General features: G+C 38.9%; 1 protein-coding gene across 1 annotated transcript in view; it reads left to right on the forward strand.

Moving 5' to 3' along the window:
• The first annotated feature begins 8,275 nt into the window (after nucleotides 1–8,275).
• The window catches only part of SLC44A1 (solute carrier family 44 member 1), a 50,419-nt gene continuing 39,806 nt past the window's right edge, over nucleotides 8,276–18,888 (forward strand). Inside the window, exons 1-3 of the mRNA XM_009286369.1 lie at nucleotides 8,276–8,314; nucleotides 10,751–10,840; nucleotides 13,315–13,457. Coding sequence (XP_009284644.1) covers nucleotides 8,276–8,314; nucleotides 10,751–10,840; nucleotides 13,315–13,457 — 272 coding nt within the window. The remainder of the gene's footprint in view (nucleotides 8,315–10,750; nucleotides 10,841–13,314; nucleotides 13,458–18,888) is intronic.

The following is an 18,888-nucleotide window of genomic DNA, read 5'->3' on the forward strand; positions in this document are numbered from 1 at the left end:
TCTGTTAGAGGAAACGGAGAAAAAAGGTTCTGACAAGTTTTTATGGTGCTGATGACATCCTTTAAATGTAACTGGATATGGCTATTGGCTTCTCAATTTCCAACATAGCTCTGTCTTTTGGCTTTCGTACACAGTGATATGGAAGAACCCACGTCGCCAATGTATGCAGCAGTTAGTTCATAGTGTTCAGTGTAGTGCCCCAAGGCACGTGTTTGTGTTGACACGTCGTAAATACGAGCCTCTAACCTCACAGAACCCTCTGCCAAGTAGCCCTTTGCCTTTGAATGGTAGGAAGTTCTTCTGCAAGGATTGTAAATGCAATACAAATTTACAGGATTTTATGATTTTCAATTGACAAACCCATTTGAATGTAGGATGCATTTTGAAAGATTACTTAGCGAACTGCTATGAATGTCTCTAGTAAGTGGCAATGTCATTATTTTTCACAGCAGTACTGTGCAGGCCACGAGCTCTTAAAGAGCTGTGATGTTTTTGGTCTAGAATTTGGCTTTAGACACTTCAAAAGGGTGAAAAAGTTCTTTTTGAGAAGATTACTCATCACACACGAAGAGAGTGCAAAGAACAGGGGCAGTGTTTTCTATGGAATGTCCATCTTCTGTGGAGACCACTAATTGGGGAGTTCTGCTATGGTTTTTTTTTCTTCTGCTAATGTCATGTATTGTAGTTGGAAAATGTTTTACTAGTCCAAAATTTGAAAATATTTTGTAACGTGGGACTTGTCGTCTCGAAGTAAGAATAAAATCTGAGGATCTGTTAAACAGGTTGATGTACAAGTAGAAAATGCAATGTGATGAAGTAACTTGGTAGGCGCAAAGTATCTTCAAAAGTGAACTGTTGTTTTGGTTTTTTTCCATGACTGCTTTTTATTAATGATTAAGAACTGTGGAAGTACCAAACATGCATTGAAATTGATATTTTAATCCCCTGAAAAATATTACTGTGATATTTGTAAAGCATCCTTATTTCTTGCTGCTTTCAAATCAGTACTTAACAATGTGTAATGAAGAAAAGAAACAATGACTAAATACTTTGAGGGTTAAAAACTGGGCTTTTGTCTGCAGATGGCCTTATTTCTAAACTTCAAAACCTCAGCAGGTGTGCTGATCATGTCAGCCCTTTATTTAATCAGCTGTGTTATGTTTCAAGATAAATATTTAAGTTGTAGACTGAGGTCGAAGCATGTAATAAAGGAGTTTTAGAAGCAATGTTTGATATGAGTTGACTGAAAAGATGATATACAACACAGCATATGTCAGATTCATGAGTGAAGTCTCCATGTATGAGTTTTCAGGGTAAACATCTTTATATTACACCATCAATAATGTTGTCAGTGCTGTCTTACGTACTCTCAATTTTGTTTACATTATGTTGAAAACTCATAAATGCTGTGTGTGGAGTATGAGAACATTAGTGAAGTAGCACGTGTGGACATACTGAATTGATGGTACGCTTAGTCTCTGAAGAGAAGCAAAGTATAAATTCATTACCCTTTGGTGGATAACTTTAAAGCAGTATTACCCCATCAGAATCCTAGCAGGAACTCTTGAGTTTCGTACTTCTAAAGACCAGGTGCATCTTTTCAGTGGACAAGGCATCGGAGAACAAGTGGTGAATGTGGAGTTGTTAGGCAAATAAGGACGTGGGTGCTTATATGTAAAGTACTGGCATGTGGCTCTCGGTAAAATCCAAAAGCGTGACTAACGTCTGCTTTGCAGTATATTGAAAAATAACGCATTTTGGAATGCGATTGAAGCAGAAATTCCACAAAAATGGGCGTTAGACACCACCATGATTTGCATGTTCTGTAATGCAGTCCCTTTTGGAATTGCCCAGAGGTGTTCAGGCTTGTTATCCAGAGGACAGTGTCATCATGGAGGGCACTTGCAGGAATCATTGTATTGTTTTCCTTTCTTTCTAAAAACGACTGCCACTTGTAGCTCTAATAGTATTACAGTGATAAGCTCACTTGCCCCTGGAAGTGGGAGACCTACCTTTAGTTCTGTAAGTCTGGGGGAATTCAAGCCTCCACCTGCCAGGAGAATGCTGTTATCGGCAGACTCTTTGGGGTAGGAGCAATGCTGCTCTTCCCCAGAGGTAGACCCAGGACAAGTCTACACTAAGATTTTTTTGTGCGTGTGTGTTTATGGAGATATTTTTATTGATACAGCGTGGTTCATTCTTCCAGGGAACTGGTATAGTTTAGTAGAGTAAAAGTCTGGGTTTGCTGGTGCGTGTTCCTCCTCTAGTAATGGAGGCAATGATTTGCTGTATAATAAATCAAATTTATTGTGAACCTGAGAGAATCATCTGAATTTCTGGTAAAATGCAGTAAGCTACTGCTTGGTGCTTTATCTGAACACCTGTAGGTCATACACAGAAGTCTGTAGGTAATGGTGAACATTTTAACTAGGGCAACTTTGTGCAGTGTTCTTAGGCTTTACGGTGCAGACTAAGGGGTTTCTGTAAAAAAAAAAAAGGTAAGATAGTTGATGAAGTCATGAACTAAACATAGTTTTAACACGCCAAGACTTTGCTTTGGACGCTTAAACAGAGTGCATTCACCACATGAAGATTTTATATAGAGAGCTAGTTTACTTGGATTGCTACTTTTGTTCTCAGAAGTGTACTTGTGTGGGGAAGTGAGTGTGTTTTTTTGGGGGTTTAGGTTTTTTGGGCTTTTTTAGGAACAGTGTCATCCAATCTTCAGAGTAATAGAAGATCCTAGAATAATTACGACTTCATTCTCCCTAGAGGTAACAATCACAGACCTTCATATTGGCATTGTCAGGGACTCTAGGCTCTGTTTATTTGTGAAGGTATTAGAAAATGTCTGTGTCTTTTCCCTCCCTCTCAGTATTCCTTTGTGCAGTGCCTTTGACAGGTTAAAAGTTGCCTAATGTTTTTGTTTGAGAATATGAAACAACTTGCTAGATTTTAATTTTATATTCTGATGTTTTACACGCTTGTTCAGATCAGTCATTATCTACTAAGTTGGCTTTGTATGCAGAGAAATGCTGTATTTCATGAAGTAGTTACTGATTCATGTTTATAGGGAGACACACTTAGTCTACGCCTGTAATTGGTATCATGTATGTTTGAACCACTTTGTGGTCAAAATGTAGTTCAGATGCAGCATACTGGTCATCTTATTCACTGCAATTTAACATTCATAATGAAAGAAGAGGAATGGCTGGTAACTTCATTTGATGTCACAATGGCTGCAGCTGCTTATGGAATAGAGGACTTGGTTTTAGGCTTCAAGTTAGAGTGATCTAGAAATGTCCTAAACTATTAATGCTTGGGATCAGGACTTGCTTCCTCTTCCTCTTTAGGCTCTAGAATTAAGATCTGTTCAGAGGTGGAAGAAGTTTCACTAGGACGATATACAGTCGCTGCTAGTTCTTCTCTTAAACAGCTGAATAGTGTAGAAAGGTGTGCCATGTCTGGACAGAAAAATGCCATGCTCTCTGATAAACTGGAGAATTACATTCTTGCATTGGAAACATTTTGGTAAACTAGTAAATTATGGCTCCTCTTTTTCGTATGACGTATGCTTCATGGTAAAGGCCAGCATGTGATTGGGACTGTTCTTCAGCTTGTAAAGATACGTAAAATGAGTAAAGAATCAGCTCCTTAAACGGTTATTAGGAAATGCTGACGAATGTTTCAAGAACTGCCTTTTTTTTTTTTGGCAAGGTGGGGATGTTTCAATAGCATGTGAAATTGTAGTTTTAAACTTAGCTTGCAGGACAACTTCTGGACTGGATGACTTCTTGGTAGCAACCTCTTTAACCTGGCTTGCCCGTTTCCCAAGGAGAACTCAAGAGTGGACCATGCCTTACGTGTCATTTTGTGGTGTGCACAGTACTGCAAATGGACCCACCAATTCTGAAGCATTGAACTTGCATTGTAGGTGTAAAATGGGTGTCTAACGTACTCACTGTGCTATTGGAGTAAACTTAATGCTATTCATACAATCAGTTGAATCTCTGGCACTTCATGAAAACCAGCCTTCCTTCTAGGAAAGGTAGGTTCTGCAGGACTCAGTGGCAGTTTCCCACAAAAGATCCCAATCAGGATGAGTATCTTTTTTTGCCTCTAAGCACTGTTTATTAATGCTACGTGCACGCCATGGCTGTTTGTCTCCTATGTAGACGGATAGCTACACAGCTATTTCTGAATTCCTTGATTTACATATACAAACAGCAGTCATTTCTATTTACTCTCCTGTATTGAGCTACAGTCGCATATACTCTGAATCCGGATGTTGCATCAAGGTGATAAAACAACAGAGAATTGAAAGGGGATGTAGGTAGATGAATGTGGTTCTTAGGATGGGGGTTTATAACAAATTATCTTAAACTGCCACGTCAGTAATAATATCCCTGAGGATTTTTAAAAGTACAATAAAAACTATCCTTTCATTTAAAAAGAAAAAAACCTGAAATACTTGCAACCCAAAATTTTCAGTATCTTCTTATCATTACTGAAACTGGTTAGACATGATAACAAGGAATATTCCAAGTTTTTCTACAGTGACACTGCAGAGCAAACAAACCTAAATTAATTAAAGCTATTTCAAAAGTTAACTTATGTAATCCTTCTGTAGTAATTTACGTCAGTAATATATCCCTGAGGATTTTTAAAAGTACAATAAAAACTATCCTTTCATTTAAAAAGAAAAAAACCTGAAATACTTGCAACCCAAAATTTTCAGTATCTTCTTATCATTACTGAAACTGGTTAGACATGATAACAAGGAATATTCCAAGTTTTTCTACAGTGACACTGCAGAGCAAACAAACCTAAATTAATTAAAGCTATTTCAAAAGTTAACTTATGTAATCCTTCTGTAGTAATTTAAACTGCTGGCAACTTACATTTAGAAAAAATAAAAATCTTTGGCACAGATTACACACAGTTCATTCCTTCAAGAAACTACTTGTTCCCCCCAAATAGTTCTTAAAAATCATTGATCCAACTTAGCTAACTGCTAACTTGGCAGTGATAGCTAATTCAACAGTGATAGTTGATTCAAAGATTCAATTGCGTTCCTGTGAGCCTAATGAAAGATTGAGGTCAAACTGTTGCTGCAGAGAAGGCGGCTGTAACAAAAGCTGAGTTATTCTTAAATGTTAGAAAACCTAAATGAGAAGGAAAAAAAGAGGATCAGGAATTGTTTCCACTGCATGAACTATAATCAGAACTTTTCCTTTGTTGGGTATCAGAGGATCTGATTGTACTGTGCAGAAAGACCAGAGGAAATAAATCTTAACTAGTTCCATGGCTTCTAGAACTATCACTTTGGTTTTTGCCTGGGTTTTGTGCTTAAAAAACAAACCTATGTCCCACTGAAAAGAATAGTCACAGACACCATTTTGAGGAACAAACAGGAGCTCAGATATTCATGCATACCATTGTTTGTATCTGACAGCCTAACACAACAGTTCTGTGAAAGGAAGATGCGTCCTAAATTTTCTTAAATTTTGTAAATGATCTTAGGGAGGAAATCTTTTTAAAGGGCATGCAGTTGCTGTCATGGTTGAGACATTAAAAACTTGGAAGGTGGATGTAATATAGAAGGGAGACTAAGGGCCAGAAGAGGTTAAAAATTCAGTGTGCAGTGGTGAGGGGAGAGTAGTGGATGGATTTATTTTGTGAATTTATCCAGTCTTTAAGGAAAGGTCAAATAATGAATGAATGTAAATGGTGAAAGCAGCGGTGAAGTTTCCATACACTAGGTCTGTGTCTGGCAGTACTGTAACCCACCAGTTGAACCAACAGAAGTTTCAGAAATCATTAAGTGGTCTGAAAAGTCACATCCTTAAAGCATGGTATGAACTGCTAAGGGGGGAATGGGCCAAATGCTGAAGTGCCTGAGTATGCTAGGATCTGAAAAAACTTCGTAATTCTAGGCCTGATTGTTTAGGTGGGTGAATCAAAATGCCATGTCTTGTATTCAGTATTCAACAGAAAAAAAGTGGCCATTCCTAAGCGTAGAAAATATGAAAGCCTTTTCTCAATGTTTGCAAATGGAAAACTCGATGTTTTGCAGCATCTTCATCTTGTGTTAGAACCAGGTTGAAAGAAAAAAGGAAACTAAACCAAAAGAATTTGCTGCTTTTTAAGAGGGAATGTCGAAATTATTTGTGTGCATCTCATTTAAAAACTATTTCAACTTTTCTGTCTTATTTTCTGTTATTTTTTACTTGAAATGGAACTGATTTAAACCAAATGCTGAAGTAGAAGAATATTGGGTGACTATGTTTCATCTGCATGTAGGGTTTTATCTAGCATTACTTACAAGTAGGGGTAATGAACAATTTGTCATGGATGTGGACCTTCCAGGAGTTCGGAGCACCTGCACTTGGAAGCCTTCTCTTGAGCCAGAACGGTATAGCTCATGTAACTGGTGTCTCGTGAAGTTTAACTCGGTTTGGCTTTGCTGGCTGTGGACATTGCTTAAAAATTTTGTCTTCTGTTGGCTTTCTTAACACTGTGTATGGTAGTCCTGGAGTTAGATTAGCAGTTTGGAAGACTTCCTCATGACTAGGGAATCTTCCTATAGGATTTTGATGGGGCGTCCTTCATCCTGGGTCTGTTCTGAGACTTGTTTTGGGCTGAAAAATGTGAGGGTTGTATTTTCTGGTTTGGTTTTATATTTTGTCCTTAACTACCTGAATGAAGCTATGGCTGTATTCCTACAACCTGTGTGTTCATATGCAAATCAGAATAGTCCTATACTCCAGTTACTGGCTTAAACTCACTAGCCAGAGTAAAGCCTAGAGTCTAACCTCTCCCTGCGTCTCCCTTTCATCCAGTGGATGTTACTCAGGCCAGTTGTTCACTGGGTTGTCCTTAATTCAGCCCGTCTGTCTCAGCAGCATCTTCATTTTCTTCTTCCTGAAACATACAATCTGATCACAACAAGATTTTAGGATTTCTCTCTGCTGCCCTTCTCATGATGTTGCAACGTCTTCTGTTGGTGGCAAATTCCGTCTTTATCCTGATCTTATTCACATCTTTGCTACTTACCCACAGCTTGATTATCCATATATATAATACTGCAGATGTTCTTTGCTTGGCTTCTTGCTTCAGTCACATCACTCCCAAATTGTACATTGCATGAGACATTTTGTGTTTAAAAAAAATTCTCTGTTAACTCCTTGCATCTGTAGTCTCCTGCTGACATGCTGTATTTTTACACTTTTTTGTGCTCTTATGTGTGTGTTGCGCTCTGATTGGGGCAGGTGAGTGCTTGTATGGTAGCATCCAGTACAGCTATTACAGTTAACAGTGAAAGTGGTAACCATTGGTTTTGTGCTATGCTGATACCTGTAAAGAAGTATGTTACAGTATGTAGAAGAGACGTAAATTCAGACCTGCTATTTGGTGCTGCAAAGGTATATTTTGGAAGTGGCAGGGAGAAAGAAATCTGGAGGGCGGGTTTCTATGTTTGTTTTGAAGTGATTGGATGCAATGAATACCAAGAAAATAGCCCCTTTTTATCCAACTTTCTAGGCGTGGAATTAAGACATAATTGTAAAATTGTGCTGCACCCAACAGTTCTGATTTGTTTTTGAGAAGTGTTGAGTTTGCTAAGTCTTCTGTAAAATGGACAGACATAAACTTCTGAAGACACTCATTTGGGTTCTTGAGTAAATAACTCTTAAAATTGGCATGGAAGAGTTGTTATGGGCAGGAAAAGTGTTCCCAACCTGCAAGTTTGTCTTGGAGAGACACACTCCTTTGCCTGCTTTCCACTCTTGACTGATAGTGCTTCTGATTCTTTGTGCTGTCATAACAGCGCACAGGTATTCCTGTGCTTTGTTAGTGGCAAGAATATCCGTAGAGAACATAGCATAAATTATGAAAGCTCTGTTTTAAGAGAAAACTTAAAATGAATCAAATCACTTCAAAAAATTTTCTTTCTCCTTTAGGTTATCTAGCTTTCTTGCATCAGCAAATACTGAAGGCCCTTAATCTGTCTGGAGGAAAGGCTGAAATCAGTAGAAGTGCAGATTTAGGATTGCAGGCAAAGCATGTCTGCTAAAATTTTATGGTATTTCAGTTATAATGGAGACAAAGTATAGTTTCCAGACTGCAGAACAAACAACATTTGTTAGACCTTCTGTTGACCGTAGGTTAGCAATTTGTGTTGCCCAAGCATGAATATCATGGTCTGAGTAAACGTCTGAGGGTGTAGAGTGGACAGGGAGCAGTCACTAGAGAGACATAGACACCAACATCAAAGATGAGGATGAAGGGCTGTGAAGCTATGGAAGAAGATTCAGTGGGAATCCAGAATACCAGCAAGCAACTGAGAAGAAAACAGCAGATAGATAATGACAGCTAGCTTGGATTGTAGCAAGGTCTGGAGAGAAGAAAGATTGGATAGGCTACTGGAGAAGGGCATTGTTCTAAAGATGTATAATTTCATACCATCTTAGTGTGCTAGGTGGTTAAATTGAAGGTTGGTGCCTTCTGAGTTGCCTCCAAGGGTACTTTTTGTTTAAAATACCTTCCTCTTTTTTTTTTTTTTTTGTAATTATGTTTTGGAGCAGAGTAAAGGCTATGGACACAGAATGAATTCTTCTGTGTAACCTTCTAACTAGGTGCTACACCGTGGCATTTCAAGTTTCTTTTTGACGTATAAATTGCAGTTCACTTAGTAAATAAAATGGATTACTTATGGTAACTGTGACTTGTCAGACAACCTAAATCTTTGCCAGAGCTATTCCAGAGGATGTCCAGTGGCTTTTAAAAATCCTATTAAAAGATTTTGTTTGCAGAAGGTACAGAGAGGATAAAAAAGGTCCAACAAAACAAACAAACCACGCTATGTGGTGCATCTTACTGCTCCCTCTTATCAAGGGCAGCTTACTCTTAAGGAGCAGCTATAGCTGAAATTTATCTCTGCTGTTTGTAAATAAAAGTAAATCTCTAAAGAATCCAGAGTTCTTGGAGTGGATTTAGGAATAGGAAGCATGAAACTTTACATATTTTATGTAATTATAATTATGCTAATTATAACAATATAAATGTCACAATCTTGTTGTAAATGTTACATTTGAATAGTGTGTTAGTTTTAAGTGTGAACTGCCAGGATCAGAAGATGGTTTTGTTGAATGAGTGTAGTAGAGTGCATAATGTGACCTTTTAGCACCTCTCACTACTGATTATTGAGTAAAATAAAAAGAAGTTTGACTGCTCAGAAGTCAGAGTGGATTTGCACAGTTTTAATTGAAAATATAAATGTAACATCTGCAAGTGGAACTTCCTTAATACAAGATTGCGAAAGTAGCATGGAATTCCCTAATGCAAAGCCAGACTACTTAGAAAACGGTGCTTTTTGAAGCATGGTGCATGCAGGATTTTGTTTATATTGTAGCCAGTTTGTAGTTTTCTAATGGTACTATTTTAAAAGGTTGCTTTGTGCTTGTGAATTAGCAAAAAACAGTCATGAATAGCAAAAAAACACCTTGCTAATATCATATGAGTTACATGCGATAGCTTTTTTGATAAAAATCTGCAAAAATACAACTGGAGATTAAAGCTGTTGACATTTCGTCCAGCCATTCTGTTTTAATTCAGTACTGATGTTTGCTACCTTGCCAACAGTCTTGAAGATGCTTCAGAGTCCTGAGAGGAAAAAGGAATTCAAAATTTGAACAGGTTACCCCTTTTGCTCTGTCTCTGAAGAGAGCTGTTCTGTATTCTCCCTGTATCAATCTCCTTTTCTTCCTCAAGTATGAAAACGTGTGCATTTTTTGGGTCTTAGTAGATATATGTGAACAGTTAGTGCTTGGGAACTAATTGAAAAAGCTTGTCTGTGTAACTGTGTGTTTTTAAAGTAGCTATAATCAATATTTTTGTTAAAATAAGTTCTGATACGGTGGTTAGTTTTCTGCTACAGCCAATGCTCATTCTTTTCTTAAAATCATTCTTTTCTTAAAAACATTTTGCCTAGATGGCAAAATGACTGTTTTTAACAGACTTTAATTATCTTAGCAGTGTATACCCACTTGAGAAATTTTACCTCATGAGCAGGAAACTATTTGAATTGCTTACAACTGACTCTTAACACCTTGCAATAGAGCCTCCATCATTGAGTATTTCAACCTTTAAGTACACGACTTTCCTTTCTGGCACCTGGGCAATACTGACTAGGGATTTCTTTGCTGAAATGTTAAGCTCAGCTGCCTCTTAGCAGGTAGAGAACTGTTCCTTTAACAGCAATTTATTACCTCCTTTCTATGTGCACTGTACTTGTTAAACCTGTCAATAGTGTTTTAAAACACAGGAGCTTTTGAAAAGTTTAACCTTTTATCCTTCTTGGAAAGCAGATTACTGGAAGTTAGCTGTGGAAAACTGCAATTGCAGATATTGTTGATTCCATGCCATTAGGTTCTCTTTTCTGTTAATAAAAAATAAGTGAAAATAACCTGTTTTGTGGATAAATGCCTGTAAATTCCTGGGTAAATTACCTGTTTTCTGGATAAATAATTCTTTGTCGATCTAGCTTCCAGTGGAGGTACTTCTTTTGAAGTGTCTTTCATGAGCCTCACTCTCTTAGTTTTTTGACCAAGGTGCTTCAGCTATATCGGACTTTGAAGATAATACCTGCTGTACGTTAATGCCATGGAGAATTGTTTTCTGCCTTTTTCTATTAGGAGCAGAAGACAATTAAAAAAGTGTTGTTAACCTCATCTCTCTCTTCTCACGCAAGAGCTCCAAGCGAGAGTGGAAGCCTCTGGAGGACCACAGCTGCACAGATGTACCATGGCTGCTCTTATTCATCCTCTTCTGTGTAGGAATGGTGAGTAAAACTCAAAGGATTCTGTGAATGTTACATAGTTGAAGAGTTCGCATTCATTAGAAAGAAGTTTTAAAACCCTTCAGTAACTTAGTCACTGGGTAAGGTCAGGGTATACTGGCATGGGAGCCATCAGCTGTAGAACAGAAATGGGTAGTATGTACTATCAAAGACCTTTGGCAGGGATCCATAATTTATTGTTTGTGCCAGTTCTTGCTCCAGCTCCTCTTCCCCTGAAACTCCAGTTTCATTTGTAAGTGATTTTCAGCATGGTGAGGTATCACTTGACTCATGTTCTTTATGTGACTGTGGATGTCCCAGAAATGATAGCTTTGAGTCTGGTAAATGGTTCTGTGAATCACAGTAAACTTTTTGCTGAGAAACAATGATTCTGAATATCACACAGTTGACTGTTTTTTTCTTGGATGCTTAGTAGAAGCACCTACTATTAACAATCATATTACTAATGGTAAGATCTTTCTTTCCAAGTTATCCCAGCTTTGTCCTGTATGATGAAACCATCACCTTTCTCATGGCAGCCTCACAACACTGTGCACTTTATATTAAAAAACCAAATGTCCAAGAGCTGCAGATTAGTGAAAACTAGAAATACATGTCTTTTAATCTTATTTTGTTTCATGAATCTACATATGCTGTTCTTCCTAAACAGAGAATATCTGTCACTGTCTTGCTGTCTTGTACTGCTGTGTTGCAAGCAGTAGCCCTTAGGACTTTGAGGCTTCGATGCTGTCAGCTTTCTTTTCCACTGTCCGGTGGTCTCTGGTTTTTGGAATTATTCCATTGAAAAATTTTTCTTTCCCCGAAGTGTTTGTCATTGGCTGTGCTTCAAATGCAAAGATAATAATGTTTTGTTTAAATCATATGAATCATATTCTCACTGTAATGTGAATATCTTAAAATCGTAAAAAGCACAGTACTTCCTAAAACCAGCAGCTCTTTTTTGTGGTTGTTTTTTTCCTGCCTTTTTTGATGTTCCCTGGCTACTCAGTCTACACCTACCTGTTCCCCCAATTATAAATTAGTCTGCTGTGGCTGAGTGTCCCAGATTTTCCTGTCTAAGCGATATGATACACAGAGCAATTATCCCATTGGGTCAAATACCCTGTTAGTTGCTGTTCTAGGGGACTTCACGTGAAGGGTCAGATACCATGATGGGTCAGGAGGGCATCCCCGCACTGTTATAAATTAGCTTAGATGGGAGAGGAATTGCATGGTTTCCCTTACCCTGTGTGTAGGGAGAAAATTCTTGAACCAGCCAAGAACCTGAGTACTACTGTATGTAAAATGCATGCTAGTAAGTCCTTTACAGAATAGTAAGGGATCTGAGAAATTGAAAGTGAGTGCTGGAAATCAGCTTTAATTATTACTTGTGATAGCCTTTTGCTCACTTTGCCCTTGTTTTCACTTTGAGTATTAAGTCTGTAAGTGCATTAGTGCGTTAGCAAGAGAAAGATAATGACCAGCTTGCTGTCTGGAATTTCTCTATAGTGATAGCCTGTCAGAGAAGGTCACTCTCCTGTATCTTCAGACCTTTAAAACCACCCACATTTTAACTGTTCCATGCCGACTTCATTACCTGTTGTCATCATCTCATCTGATCCTGTCACTGCCATCTGTTGCTGCACGCATTTGTCTCAGCTGCTTACTCTGCTTCTCCTTCTCAAATCTTAACTTGCCTCATCTGTAAAAACAGTTCATTGATGGTAGTGGAGCGAGCTGATGGTTCACTTCTCCTTGTCAGTGGTGTTGCTAGAGAGCTAATGATTATTTTGGGCCAGTCTCCTGTTTGCATAATCGCCGCCTTGATCTTGGTTTTGCTAGTGAAATATCTCTGAAAGTTCACAGCACGACCTGCCTGACATTGGGTATTTTCCACATTACTCTGACCGAGCCACTTTGCGTTCGCTTGCTCTGCGTCTGTTGCTTTCCTGCATTTGAACGCAGCATCTGGAACCATAGTGGCCTTGACCTGGTCACTTGTTTTAGAGGATTTCCTTAAAAGGAACTTATGTCAGATAGGCCTCTTCATTCTAGCTCATCTTTGAAAGCATATAATTTGAAGAGAAAAAAAAAACTTAAAGCAAGGAAATCTGGACTGTCTGGAATCCTCTAAGATGCATACTAACCCTTGACAACTCCAGCTCTGCTCGTAGCTCTCCATCACTGTCTGCCCTTAGCCTCACTTCTGCTTCATGCACGACTTGCTGACAATATGACTCTCAAAAAAACACCTACAAGATTCTTAACTATGCTTGGATAACATGCCGTGTTAGATGTCTGAATCCTCTTTTGCCTTGCATTCAATTTTATAATTGCACAACAGATCTCTGTGGACGGTCCTTGTCTTTCCTTTTTCAGTCTGAAAGAATTTTTAAAGAACCTCTGCTTAGAAACGAACTAAACTGACTTTTCCCATCTGTCAGAGTATTACTAAACTGTTTTCTTTCCTCCTCCAGGGTTTTATCTGTGGCTTTTCAATAGCTACAGGAGCAGCTGCAAGACTGCTTTCAGGATACGACAGTTACGGAAATATTTGTGGACAGAAAAATGTCAAGGTGGAGGGAATAGTCAACAGTGGTCTGGACCTCACACACAAGAAGTGAGTATGTGATTCAGTTGCTTCATTCTGTAAACCAGGAAAGGCAAAATCTTTCTTCCTTTGAGAGTGGTTTTCAATAAAATGGGAAAAGGGATACGCTAACTCATTCCTACTTGTCCTCCACTCTTCTCACCTAGAGAACAACGATCTTTTGTAACAACCATCAAAAGTACTTGGAGAGTGTATGCTGACAGATGTACAATATGAGTACAGCTAAGACATTGAGGAGTTTCCCTTTCTTAACATCCACTTCATGTAACAGATTGTATCAGGCCACTGAAGAATCTTGTTTGTTAGTTTTAGGTATGACAAGTATTCTCAGATTTGGGAGCAGGCCTTTGATATCTGTGTAGAAGTGGTTTGCTTTTGATGTTGTATGCTCAGTTTCTGCCACTGAGTTTAGGGGGAGATGGGATATATCCAACACATGAAAATGAGACTGTAAAATTTAAACTGTGAGCAGAATATATGTAAGTGGCTTGTGGGGAAAATGAACAATTTTAAGCAGCACACAGCTCTTATTAAGCAGTGTCATGTTAAAACACATACAGGTCAGAACTAGCACAGGTATTTCCTATCTATTGTGCAGAAAAACATACTGCAGTAGTAGTTCTGGAGCTGAGTAGCAAGAATTCTGGACTGATGGGTTGAAAACCTGTGCATGTCTGTTGGGGTCTGTCTGCCAGTCAGTGCTCAGAGTGCATCTGTACAACTTGGGTGACTTGAGAAAGTAAACTATTTAGTCTGATCTTAGAACAGTGACAGAAAAGATGTTTCTTTCACTGTTGATTACTTCAAACAACTAAAAAGTCTTTAATTTCTGAGAATGATAGCCTTTTATTTCACGCTTTACCTTCAGACTAACAGAAAATCCATAATTTGCATGAATTATTTTGGAAGGATGCTTTCCTAAGATCTGCTTATTTTCAGTTGCTTGACTAAAGATTTCTAAATATCTGATTTAAGATTTAATATGGCTAGGTAATAGGTGTGTTTCCAGAAGAATTTGAGTTAAATAAAATAGCCTGAAATTTTTTACAGATATCTTCTGTCAAAAGAATAATTTCTTGATCTAATCACAGCTTCCAGGAGGGTTGAAGGGCTTAAAACTTATGCAGCGTAATTTTCCTACTTTTTTATACAAGTATTTTAGTGCTTTCTAAAATCAGGTGTATTCAGTACAAAATTGTCATTCTTGCGTTGTGAGAGAAAATACAAATTTTAAAATTATAATTTTAAACTTACCTCTAGAAAGAAATGGTATCTGAGTTTGTGTGAAGGTGGAGGAACTCAGACACCCTATTGAAATGTAACAATTAATAGTGTAATAGTCTCCTACATGTGACAGAAATCAGGCCATCATGAGGAGAAACATCTACCACTGCTAAGTGATTTCCTCTTGTAAAGGCAAGATCGAAAGACAGCAAATAAAAATATTGAGACTATTTTTAACAGTTAATAGACAGAGCCCGTTGCTTGTCCAAGTCTTAATAAGGTTCAAAAGGGTTACGTTTTTCTAATAAAGGTATCATGGCTTGAGGATACACTCATACAGGATATCATCATTTCTATTTGGTTGAGGGTGAGAGAAAACCTTCTACCAAGGCAGATTATTCTATAACTGTTCACAGTGAAGTGCCTGGTACAAGTCCAGGGTACCCAGCTTTGGAGGAGGCCAGTTCTTTTATAAGCGAGTGATCCTTCCCACTCTCACACCGTATAGCTTTTTAAATTTGCTTGGCAATTTTTCAGAAGAAACTATCTGCTTCGCATCAGTCCCTAGCAGATGGAGTTCCTGCAGTGTCTGAGGTGCAGTTCATGGGAGTATGTCATGCTATTTTATAGGAATACTTTTCAGACAGCCTGTAAAAATAAACTCTTCTTCCTGCCCGTACATTTCAGTTTGTGTAGAGAAAGAAAGGGCTTTAAGCTCTACGAATGTGGTTCTGGAAACATGAAGTTATTCTCATTTCATTCTGCTTGCAGGGTAATTCTGTCTTCATTTCCCAGTCCAAGGCAGAAAAGCTAAATCATCTGTAAAAATAACATTTTCTTCCTTGTAAATGACAGCAACCCATCGGCACTGTAATGAGGAAGTGAAATGGATGTGGTCTGTGTGGATATGGAAATCTGGGTGGTAAGGGTGAAGAGCAGAATCCTCACAGCGATATGATTTGATCCATGTGCATCAGATATGCTGAAAACAGTGAGATGAAATGTTGGGAAGGAGGATTTTACAGCCTGGTCTCATCAACGAAGAGTGAATCAGGCATCTCATTATTTTTACAAAGAAAACACAGTACAGCTTTAATAGGCTGTGCTCTAGAGTCAGACATGGGATTATAGTCTAGTCCTGGCAGTGAATTCTCATTAAACCTATCTGCTTCAATAATAAATTAGCTCCTTGCTTTTCAAGTTCTGACAGTTATAAGGGGATTAAAAAATGACCCTTTCTTTGCAAATAAATGATGACTATGGTAGCCAAATATAAGTCCCTGAAATGCTAGTTCAGTCTGATTTTTGATCACCAATACTTTGCTGCTTGGACAGAATTCGGTTTGTGCTTGTTCACTCAAGTACGAGAACATGCGCATGTGCAGCTATAGGGAAGAGTTAGGGTGGCATTCCACCTTAATAAATGCTGTTGACTCAGGAAAATGCTTGGGATTTAGTTAGTGGGAAAACCCACGGAGAGTTTGCAGCACGCATACAGAGAATTTGGTTGAGTGAAACTGTATATGCCCTACCCATAATTTGTTTAGAGTGGGTGTGATCACTTAATTCACTTCTCCTTTATTGTGGTAAGATGTTTGTAGATCACAGTGAATGGCTGTTCTGTAAAGTACGCATTTGCCTATAAAGAGAGGCCTTGAGGGCTGACAGAAAATCAGTGACACTGGCAAATATAAGAGTGTACAAAATACTTGAACGTAAGATAAGCTTGTTCATATGACTTGCCACAGTGCTTCCAGAATCAAGGTGTAGTGTACAAAATGATGATGCTTTGTCTTCCTGTTTTTGCAAGGGAAGAGGAGACTGGTGTATTTCTCATGGGCATGAATAGGTAATGGGACACTTGTCTAGTAAACTACCAGTCAGAAACCAAAATTGTTGTTTGTTTTTTTTTTTAACCTCTGGTCATTTTGAAATTATATTTTTAATTACTTGCCTAGAAATCTGGATTTTTCTTTCAGAAGTGAAAAAAGAAACACATTGCAATATAAGCTCAAAATGGTACTAAAGCGTAAGGAAGGTTATCTTATAGATCTGTTAAAAAAAAAAGTTATGATATGTTTTGAAAAGTTGTAGTGAAGTTCATTTTGAATTACATGCCTCAGGATGGACAACTTGACCATATTTTCAGACACCATTGCTTTTGAAAAGTTAAACTCTTTCCTTATTTTCCTTTATGTATAGGAATCAGCTTAAAATTAAAGATGAGCTTAAAATTTCTTATTTTTATTACGGTGACAGGAGGTAGACATATTAAAAAATTACATGCAGTTATTTTTACTCAAGTAACTTTTTCCTCATGCTGTATTTCAGACATTCTTTTAACAAACTGATTTTGAGAAAAGTGGTTTGTTAAGATCAAAGAATCATAGAACCATAGAATGGGTTTGGGTTGGAAGGGACCTTTAAGGATGATCTAGTCCAACCCCCCCGCCATGGGCAGGGACCTCTTTCACTAGATCAGGTTGCTCAAAGCCCCGTCCAACCTGACCATGAACACTTCCAGGGATGGGGCGTCCATCACTTGTCTGGGCAACCTGTTCCAGTGTCTCACCACCCTCATAGTAAAGAATTTCTTCCTTATAGCGAATCTAAATCTACCCTCTCATAGTTTAAAACTGTTACCCCTGGTCCTGTCAGTACAGGCCCTCATAAAAAACATCTTTCTTATAAGCCCCCTTTAAGTACTGAAAGGCCACAATAAGGTCTCCCCAGAGCCTTCTCTTCTCTGGGTTGAACAGCCCCAACTCTCTCAGCCTTTCTTCATAGGAGAGGTCTTCCATCCCTCTTATCATTTTTGTGACCCTCCTCTGGACCCGCTCCAACAGGTCCATGTCTTTCCTGTACTGAGGGCTCCAGAGCTGGACGCAGTACTCCAGGTGGGGTCTCACCAGAGCAGAGCAGAGGGGCAGAATCACCTCCCTTGACCTGCTGGCCACGTTTCTTTTGATGCAGCCCAGGATACGATTGGCCTTCTGGGCTGCGAGTGCACATTGTCGGCTCATGTCCAGCTTCTCATCCACCAGTACCCCCAAGTCGTTCTCTGAAGGGCTGATACTTCATAAAGATGCATAAAGATGCTTCCTAGGTTACATAAAGAATTTCCTATAGCAAACAAATTTTCATGTGCAGTGTTGAAGCTTCTCTAACAATATGATTACTTTGTTTACGTCAGTCTTTGTATTGCTGATCTAAGTTACTTTCTTATCAACGGATTAGTCTGTTGTTCTGAGATTGCAGTACAAAGCATGTAAGTATGTTCTTCTAGTGAGCAACAAAACCTGTTCTGTGGTGACACAGTATGGAATTTTTTGCAGTAAAATCACTTACTTTGAGTAAGTAAGCTTTAAAACCAAAAACCAAAATACCTTTTCCTCTGCAATGCTGGTGCCTAGCATTTTGAGTCTTGTTTTAGCTGCTAGAAATTAAAAAAATCTTACTTCTGTCTTCTTAGACCATGGATTGAAGCCACAGATTTGATAGCTTGGAGTTTGCTTTGCAGCTGCCTTATTGCTGTCAGAACTGTCTCTGAACCATGCAATGCGGTGTTCAAATTACATGTGTCTGTTTAAGGGTATGCCAACACAGCACGCTTCTGTCAAAACTGCATACAGCACTATAGTTGCATTGTATTTCTAAATTTTCAGGCTTGAGTTAAAATTGTAGTGTTTTTTACGAAATACTGTAATTTCTTCTGGCCATGAAAATTCTAGCTTGGCCCTTGAGTTTAAATCACTGTAGAAGTGGGCTGGATTCTAGCTTGTTAATGCTGACATTCCTGACTTGGTTTCCTTAGGTAATACATGTTAAGGGACATTCGGAGGAGCCTCCTGTCTGGCCACCGGAGCCCAGCCTGATACATCCCAGGACCCAGGGTCTCTGCCTGGGCTGAGGGATGTGGATGGACAGGCACACATGGGACACTGACATGGCTGGTTACACGGACTGGCACTGACGAGGCGCTGCCTTCAACAGCACCCACAATGTGGGACTTAAATAAACACAAGCACAGTGATGTCCCCTCCTCCTCCTGGGCTGGCAGAGACAGAAGGTCACTAGTGCAGGCACGCACATGACACTCTCCAGGTTCACAAGCACATGCACATTTATGGATCTCCCAAGTACCAGCACAGCCTCTCTGCCCACCCGGCACCCCTGCCCTGATCCTAGGCCCCCTTACCTGCCCCATGGGTCCCCC

This window comes from Aptenodytes forsteri, unplaced genomic scaffold (assembly GCF_000699145.1).
Source record: "Aptenodytes forsteri isolate BGI_AS27 unplaced genomic scaffold, ASM69914v1 Scaffold412, whole genome shotgun sequence".
NCBI lineage: Eukaryota > Metazoa > Chordata > Aves > Sphenisciformes > Spheniscidae > Aptenodytes > Aptenodytes forsteri.